This window comes from Betta splendens, chromosome 9 (assembly GCF_900634795.4).
Source record: "Betta splendens chromosome 9, fBetSpl5.4, whole genome shotgun sequence".
Taxonomy (NCBI): domain Eukaryota; kingdom Metazoa; phylum Chordata; class Actinopteri; order Anabantiformes; family Osphronemidae; genus Betta; species Betta splendens.
This window is the reverse complement of record NC_040889.2, coordinates 24,068,460-24,076,308: the sequence shown is the minus strand read 5'-3', so window position 1 is coordinate 24,076,308 and position 7,849 is coordinate 24,068,460. Positions and strand designations below refer to the sequence as shown.

Genomic DNA, 7,849 nt, shown 5'->3' with positions numbered 1-7,849 from the left:
GTCCTTGAGCGGTCGGTGATCTTTGCAGAGGCGCGTGCGGGAAAACGCTTCTTCTGAGCCGCCGCTTCAGCCTGTGGACTCGAATCAGCTCAGCTCGTTTTCTAATCTGGTTCGTATCATATTGGCTCGGGGCCAGAAAGTGATTTTTTTTTTTTTTGCGTTACAGTGAAATTGAGCTGTTGCTGCTGGTAAATCTGTGGGCTGCACTGAATCGCCTCCCTGCTTGATCGGCGGCCGCTGCGAGAACCTTCCTGCCTTTTATCTCCTCGGCTGCCAGCGTGTGATGGATGTGCGCAGCGTGGCCCCCTCCGGCTGCAGGATATGCCCATAATTGGACAGATGCGGGTGCCACACACAATATGAAAACATTCAATGGCAAGTGTGGCTGCACAGCTGATTGCCATGTACAGTACGTCATCCATCTTCATCTGAATCAGTCAGTGGAAAAAACAACTCTCAGCGCTGAAAACTTACTGAGAACCGTGCTCGCCCTTATTCACACACACTGAGTCTCGAAGAGGAGACGGTTGTTGAGTCTCTGTCGCCCTCCAGTGTTTGCTCAACTACATCACAGCTCACTCACTGCACGTCTGCTTCTAATTGTCTTTGTCGAAAGTGGTGCCAGTCTAATGGAAACGGAGTCTTTCACAGAGAAAACTCAGCTCAAGCTGCATCTGGATCAGGATGGATGGATGGAGCTTCTCATCTGTCCTAAATATCTACTGTGGGTGTCCTACAGCAGATATCGCAGCACTGATGCTACTTGTGCGTCTTGTCCTAATATCAACGCTTTATTCTACATTGTCTAAACCATCATGAAGAAGTGCTGCAGGATAAAACAAAGGGGTCCTGACCTCGGGGTCTGATGCAGCCTGGTGGATCTGAGCCATCGTTAATCTGCTTCCATGGAAAAGCTCTAGTAGTCGTTTACGGGATCCTGGTATCATGCACTTCTGGCTCGCTAAAGGGAACATGTTGCAATTTCCCCCACTAAAAACACTGAGAATGTCACTGTGTGGACTAATCGGGGGTTGGGGGGGGGGTGCTTCTCCCTTTGTTTTCACTTCAACAATGATGCTCTGGAGGACATTTTGGCAGGAGCCTCCACTTTTTTTCTCCTTTTCGAGGCAAACACACACACATTTGCACCTGTTTTTTTTTACTGAAACCCGATGAGCTCCGTGGAATGTTCTTCCTAGGGTTTTTCTCCCCAATGTAAACAGAGAGCTAACCAGCACGCAGCCTCTTGCACACTTCTGTGTGCTGCACATCGCTCATCATGAAGGTAAGTCCGTCTTACTCACATAGTTCTTATCATGATCTTCCTCAGACCTAATTGAAGACCCGATATAGTGTCTCTAATACTACACATGCTGTGATATAGTGTACGTTTTCTCCCTCTTCTGCCTTTTAGAACATTATGCAGCTCTTTGTTGCTCTTCTGCCCTGGCTGCTGCTTCTCTTCACGTCCAGCGGGTAAATCTGTTGTTAATTTACTGTTTCGACATCACAAACGTTACATAAATCTCACAAATGTGCCCCGGACTGGTGGTTTGGTTTCATATGGAGTGAAAACCTTCACCGAAAGTAGAAGTTTTAAAGTGTGACCACAGTTTGAAACAGAAAAATGGAATTCAAACATCTGAAAGTAACATTTTAATATCTGAAAAAGCTTTAAGCTTTTCTGTCCTTGCAGCATTTTGAAACCTAATTTGCAAACATTCAATTTACTGTAAGATTTGAATGCCTGAAAAATGTGTTTGAATTATGTTTTTCATTTTCAAAATTTGTTTTCCAACATACAAGTTATTATTCCAGCAAATTGTAAGTTTTTAGACTTTTCCTTATGCTTTCAAAGGTTTTGTCAGCAGGTTCACTGTCAATGGGGGCCTTACGGTGACTGGTCAGAGTGTGATGGCTGCACCAAATTACAAGTTGGTGTTAATTCAATTAAAAAAAATTTTCAAAACCTCAAAGTAAATGATTGGAGTTTTTCAACTGAGTTTAAGATTCGGTTGAAGGCTGAAGATGGTTTAAACTGCTATGATATTTCCTTCACCTTGCTTGTCACAGACTAGAAGCAGAACCATGAATGTTTACGCTCAGTTCAACGGGAACCCTTGCGACGGACAACAGACTGAGACCAGGTCCTGCCAGACCACAAAAAGCTGCCCTCTGGAGGAAGGCTGTGGAAACAGGTTTCGCTGCCGCTCAGGTTAGAAAAGTTCTCCATATTTAGTCCTCATACAGAGAGAGGAAAAACATTCGCTGAATCGGCCTTTGATTGTCAGGGAAGTGTGTGAGCCTTTCCCTTAAGTGTAACGGGGATCAGGACTGTGAGGAGGACGGACTCGATGAAGCTGGCTGTAGCGAACAAAGTCACTTTGTATGTGACAGGTCCGCTCCCCCGCCCAACATTGAGCTACTAGGACTCGGGTAAGTGGGAAAACTCTGCCACTGAAGCACACACAAGCATGTATGGAGCTATGGGGGGTGACATCACAGGATCACATCACATCATGTACCAACTTTCATAGGGTTGATTTGGTGACAGGAAAGAAGAGGGGCACTGTCATCAACACAAAGAGCTTTGGGGGTCAGTGTAACACCATCTTCAGCGGCGTCAACCAAAGGACCTACCGACTGCCTGTTTCTACCATCCAGTACAACTTCATGGTTGGTCACACATGGTTGGTCCCATCCTCTTCATCACTGGAGCATCTGGTGATTCCCGTTGTGAATCATGTTCTCAGGTGAAAGCTCAGAATGACTTCAGCGATGAGATGTACCACAGTGAGTGGCACTACGCGCACGACATCGTCAAGAGACAGAAGATTTCCGGGACAACTACAGGATATCGCAACTATGACTATCACGAGAAACATGACAAGACGCAGGTTTGTGCGAGTCAGACTCGTCGCTGGGTCTTTCTTTCGTCTATCAGCAGGTGTCCTTGATGAGCTATTTCCTTTTTCTTTCAGACACAAAAGCTCGTGATTCTAAAGAACGAAATTGAAATAACTCAGTTCCAGAGTAACGCTCCTCGGTACATCCCGATATCTGAGGAGTTCTGGAAGGCACTGTCCAAGCTCCCGTCCGTCTACGACTACGCTGCCTACAGGCAGGTGTTGGAGAGGTTTGGGACGCACTATGTGTCAGAGGGAAGCCTCGGAGGCTCCTTCAACGTCATCGCCAAGGTTGACGAGGAGACGGAAAAGCTCATGAGTAGGTGGCAAAATTAATTTTTAAAATTGTGTCCAGAACTTTATGGATAAAAGATTAAAACATATTATATTTCTTATTTCTATTCCTTTCTTTTGTTTTTAAGTCCGGGAACGTGAAGAGCATCAGGAATGTGAAAGGACTAAGCGTTGGATTTTGTTTTTTCCAATCACCCGCACCGTCTGCCGGAAGGATCCCGCTCGTCCCAACATAGACAAAGATTGTAACACAGTTTGACTTTCTGCAAAAATATGGCTTCTAAGTTTACAGATAAAAGAACCTCAAATCCTTTGAATCCTAATGGTTATTTCTGTTTATCCTTCTTAATTACCAGTGGATGAGTTTAGAAAGAACAACCCGTTTAAAGTGACTGTGGTAGGAGGAGGTACTTCACAAATTGCAGCGCTGCAGAGACTGGAAGTCAGCACTGCTGACAAGAACTGGGAAACATACGCCAACTGGGCTGATTCTGTTGGCTCGTTCCCACAGATTATAAAACAGAAGGCAAGGACCGATCAGCGTTGAACTGACTGACTTTTTGGGTGTCACAGCCTCGAGTTTCTCACCAGCATCCTTTGCTCTGGCAGTTCCGTCCTCTGTCGGAGCTGGTGAAGGAGGTGCAGTGCGCTGCGGTGAAGAGGCACTACCTTCGCAGAGCCATAGAGCAGTATGTGTCCGAGAGCGACCCCTGCCACTGCCGGCCCTGCAGCAACAACGGCTTGGCTGTCATCAACGACTATCGATGTAAATGCGTCTGCAAGCCCGGCACCGAAGGCCTGGCCTGTGAGCAGGGCGCTGAAATCGAGGGGCAGCCAGGTGGGTGTCGCACTTCAGCCCGGGCAGCTCGGATTTGTTAAATTCGCGAGTGGCTCGCTCTCATTTACCTCTTTAACGAAGGTGTGATCCACGGTAGCTGGTCCTGTTGGTCCGCCTGGTCGTCGTGCTCCGGGGGTCGGAAGTCCCGAAGTCGCGCCTGCTCTAATCCGTACCCTCAAAATAGCGGCCAGCACTGCATCGGGGAGAGCGCCGAGTCCTCTGAGTGTGAAGACGATGACCTGAAGTACCTGAAGTGAGGGCGGGTTCCACCAGGAGGGTTCACAGCGGTCTCCACCAACACTCTGTTGTCCAACGTGCTGTTCGTTGTTCTCCACAGAACCATGGAGCCTCAGTGCTTCGACCAAACTCTCCCCGCCAGTGAGAAGTGTGAAACCCCACCTGCTCTAATCAATGGCTATGTCCTGGTGAGAATGATGCCTACGTTTTTGGAGTGCTTTTTGTTTTTACAGTGCTGTAGAAGTGAGCGTCTCGTGTTCCACAGGACCCCAAGGACATCTACCTCGTGGGTAATAAGGTTCAGTACACCTGCATTGAAGGGTTCCATCTTTCTGGTCCCTCCACCATAGAATGCACTGGTGATAAAGTCTGGTCTGCCAGTCTTGGCGTGTGCAAAGGTGAATATCTACACACATGGGTCACACTCACCGACGTTGGAGCTTCGATGAAAACAACGCTGATGTCTAATTTCTCTTTCAGCCTCAAGGTGCAAAATCCAGAGTCTTGGCGACGGCGTCATAGCTTCGCCCCTAAAGCCGAGCTATAACATAGGGGAGTTCATCACCTTGTCCTGTCCAGCGGGCAAACAGCTGCGTGGAGAGGCAAGAGTTACATGCAACCCCAGTCTGGTTTTCTCACCAGACCCGACAACTGTCAGTTGCAACTCAGGTAAACGTTGTGGGAGCGCTGTTTGGGGCCCAGGTGTACAGTATTTGACATTGCAGCCCGTCAGTTTCTGTTGTACTGCACGTGTCCCACAGTGGTCCGACCAGAAGGAACCGTGTCTCCCCCTCTTCAGTGTAAAGTGTGGGAGAAGCTTGTTAAAGGAAAATGCATTTGCAAACTGCCCAGCGAGTGCCCGTACGTCTCCGCCTCTCATTTGACCCTCCTCATTACATGAACTCATTTGATCCTCTCCTCCGGGATTCCTTTCACCCCAGGTCGTCTCTGGAGCTGTGCTCCTCTGTCCCCGGGACGACGCGATCCTTCCTGGTGACCGTGTGCAAAATGCATGCGATGCGCTGCGCAGGGCGGGACCCGGTCGTAGCGGAGGACGGCGCGTGCCAGTGGCCGGCGCGCAGCTCTGCGGGCTGCGCCGCCTGTCACATGTGGGAGACCTGCGACGGTAAGGGGCGCGCGCGATTCACGCGGCGCGCGTCCGCAGCGCCGCCGGCGAGCGCTCAATGCCCTCTGTTGTGTCCACGTCACAGATCAAACCCACGCGTGTCGCTGCAAGGACGCCGCCGAGTGCTCCGCCCCGGGACTGAACGTGTGCGTCCGCGTTGGACAGAACGTGACCGCGGAACAGCGGACGATGGGCGAGTGTGAAGCAGGACGGCGGCGGTGCAACGGGGAGGCGGTGTCGGTGGTCAGCATCTTCCCTTGCGCCACCTGAGCCTCCACAGAGTCTGACCTTTGACCCCTGCTCCTCCTGCATTACTCCCATTCATTACTCCTAATCCTTTACAAACGTAAACAGATGTTTTATGCATGCGTGAAAGTAAAATGAATGAATAAATGTTTTTTACTATTATAATCCAAACTGGTGTGTCTAACAGTTTGCATAAAGTAGGTCTAAGATTTGAGGACAATAGTTGTGCAACGTCTCTGGAGAGAATGTTTGAGAGTGCGTGTTGTGGACTGAGCTGATCTATTTCAAACGGCGGCCTGCTTACTAAAGCGCAGAGCACTCTGTCTGCCAGGCGAACCCCCGCCGAGAGTCTATTTCTGCCGCCGGCTTGAGAGCGATCAGGCGTGAACCTGCCCGCGAAGCCGGAGCCGGAGCTTCGTCACCTATTAACGTGTCCATCGGGTTCAGACCCGAGTGGCAGCAAAATGCTCATAAAGGAGTGATGTGCAGGTGATACAGTAAGTCAAACACATGGACGATGTGGGTTGATCCAGATTTAAAAACAAAAAAATATGTCAGCCAAACTTTGAAGTTTTTCCTTTAATGATCGTTTTATATTACATTAATTAGAAGCATAGTCTGGAGCCGGTCCTACATCTGCATCTGGCAATGAACACTTTGTCTTTTGATTTCATTTTAACAACCTTCAGTAAAAGCCAATGAACTAAACCTGTCTCTCGTCTGCTGCACGTAGAATGTTCCCTCAATCAATAACCTGTTTGACATGAGCAAAGTGGTGGAATGCGGCCTTTTATTCATTCTTGTTGATTCTGGGGGACGTTTCTCTGCCTAAGCCTCGCAGACTGTTGTTTCCAGGACAGATGGCGGTCAAAGACGTCCCCCGCGAACATCACCATCGCCACGGGAGCGGCACTAATGGAGGCCGCGCTGTGGCGCTGTGGCTGCCTGCTGCCTGGGCCGACTGTAACGCTGGGCCTGTGACGCTGCATCAGTCACATGTTGGCTAACGCTGTGTGTGTGACGGATGCACAGTGGCGTTGTCTCGGGTTTCTTCAAGCAAATCTCATTACTTTTATAATATTTTACTATATAGATCTTCAAGTTTTGTTTGTTTGGCACAACGTTGGCGGCGCCGCAGCGAAAGCAGCACTTCCTCTCGTCTAAAATGGAGCTGCTGACGCCTCGCATTCGTTGGCAGGACGCGACTGCCTGTCGATGGACGGCAGGAACCCGCTGCGCGACGGACGCCTGCCCAGCTGAAACAACGTTCGAGGAACATGCGAACGCCCCATCAGGCGGCGGCGAGGCTGCAGACAGTGCATCATCATCATGTGGTCTCAGCGTAATCATTAGCATTTGCTTTATTGCTCATTTTATTTAATAGATTTCCTCTGGAATGGAAGGAACTTGTTGCAGTTTTCTGCTTAAAGCTCTAAACCTAATAATATAGTATAATAAGGATGTTGCTTTGTCATAAGGCCACTTTTCATCCATTCTGGCTCTAAACTGAAGCTCACTTTCTTTTTTACACAGACGTGTTCTGCCGCTGTTGTTTGTGATGGGCCCCTTGTCAAAGCACAGATGTTAGTGGTGGTCATGTGACCTGTCAGAACGAAGCTACAGCAGCCCGGTGGACTGGAGCCATCGCTCACTGGATCACTTACACTCTTCCTCCGGCGCCGTGTCGGACGCGCTCCGTGTGCGGCTCATTTAAAGCTATAATTAGTTTCATTTGCATGTTAACGTCTGAACATGTCAGCAGCACACATACACACGTGTCCTCTAGAAGTTTGAAGAGTCCTTTTGATGCGTTTGATGCCGTACATGTGATTTGGTGACTTTGCTCCCTCAGGTCCCTGTGATCCCACGGCTGCGGTTTCATGACGACTGCTTGTAGGTGTTTCATCTCTACTTCATCATTTCATCTCACGCAAGGCTTCACCAGTTCTTACTACATTTTGTTACTGGTTGTGAAGCAGAGCTGCGTCTCTTCACGTCCAGTGAACCTAAAAAGGACTAGGAAAAAAAGTGTCTGTCTTCATTTTGATTAAATGTGTCAGTATTGATAACAATCACCTTCTAAAGACCAGTATGTTTGGCATTATGGCCTCTGTATACATTATCACCTTCCTTTATATGTTAATTGTCATAAGATACAACACACAAGTGTTGTTGTTGTAGGCAGCTTGTCTCCTGCACATG

At 48.7% G+C, this 7,849-nt stretch overlaps 1 protein-coding gene across 1 annotated transcript; it reads left to right on the top strand.

Moving 5' to 3' along the window:
- Positions 1–1,078: 1,078 nt before the first annotated feature.
- On the top strand, positions 1,079–5,861 carry c7a (complement component 7a). Its single transcript, XM_029160736.3, has 18 exons — positions 1,079–1,285; positions 1,415–1,476; positions 1,859–1,934; positions 2,074–2,215; positions 2,292–2,436; positions 2,538–2,676; positions 2,754–2,897; positions 2,982–3,225; positions 3,329–3,445; positions 3,557–3,726; positions 3,810–4,038; positions 4,120–4,291; positions 4,376–4,463; positions 4,541–4,673; positions 4,756–4,944; positions 5,037–5,136; positions 5,217–5,401; positions 5,487–5,861. The coding sequence occupies exons 1-18, from the start codon at positions 1,280–1,282 to the stop codon at positions 5,669–5,671; spliced, it is 2,526 nt and encodes an 841-aa protein (XP_029016569.1). The 5' UTR covers positions 1,079–1,279; the 3' UTR covers positions 5,672–5,861.
- The last annotated feature ends 1,988 nt before the right edge of the window (positions 5,862–7,849 follow it).

What these genes read in the sequence shown, in the direction of transcription:
- c7a (XM_029160736.3), top strand. An exon ending in CCATCCAGTACAACTTCATG is followed by an intron (nt 2,677 to 2,753) that starts GTTGGTCACACA and finishes TCATGTTCTCAG; the next exon opens with GTGAAAGCTCAGAATGACTT. An exon ending in TAATCAATGGCTATGTCCTG is followed by an intron (nt 4,464 to 4,540) that starts GTGAGAATGATG and finishes CGTGTTCCACAG; the next exon opens with GACCCCAAGGACATCTACCT.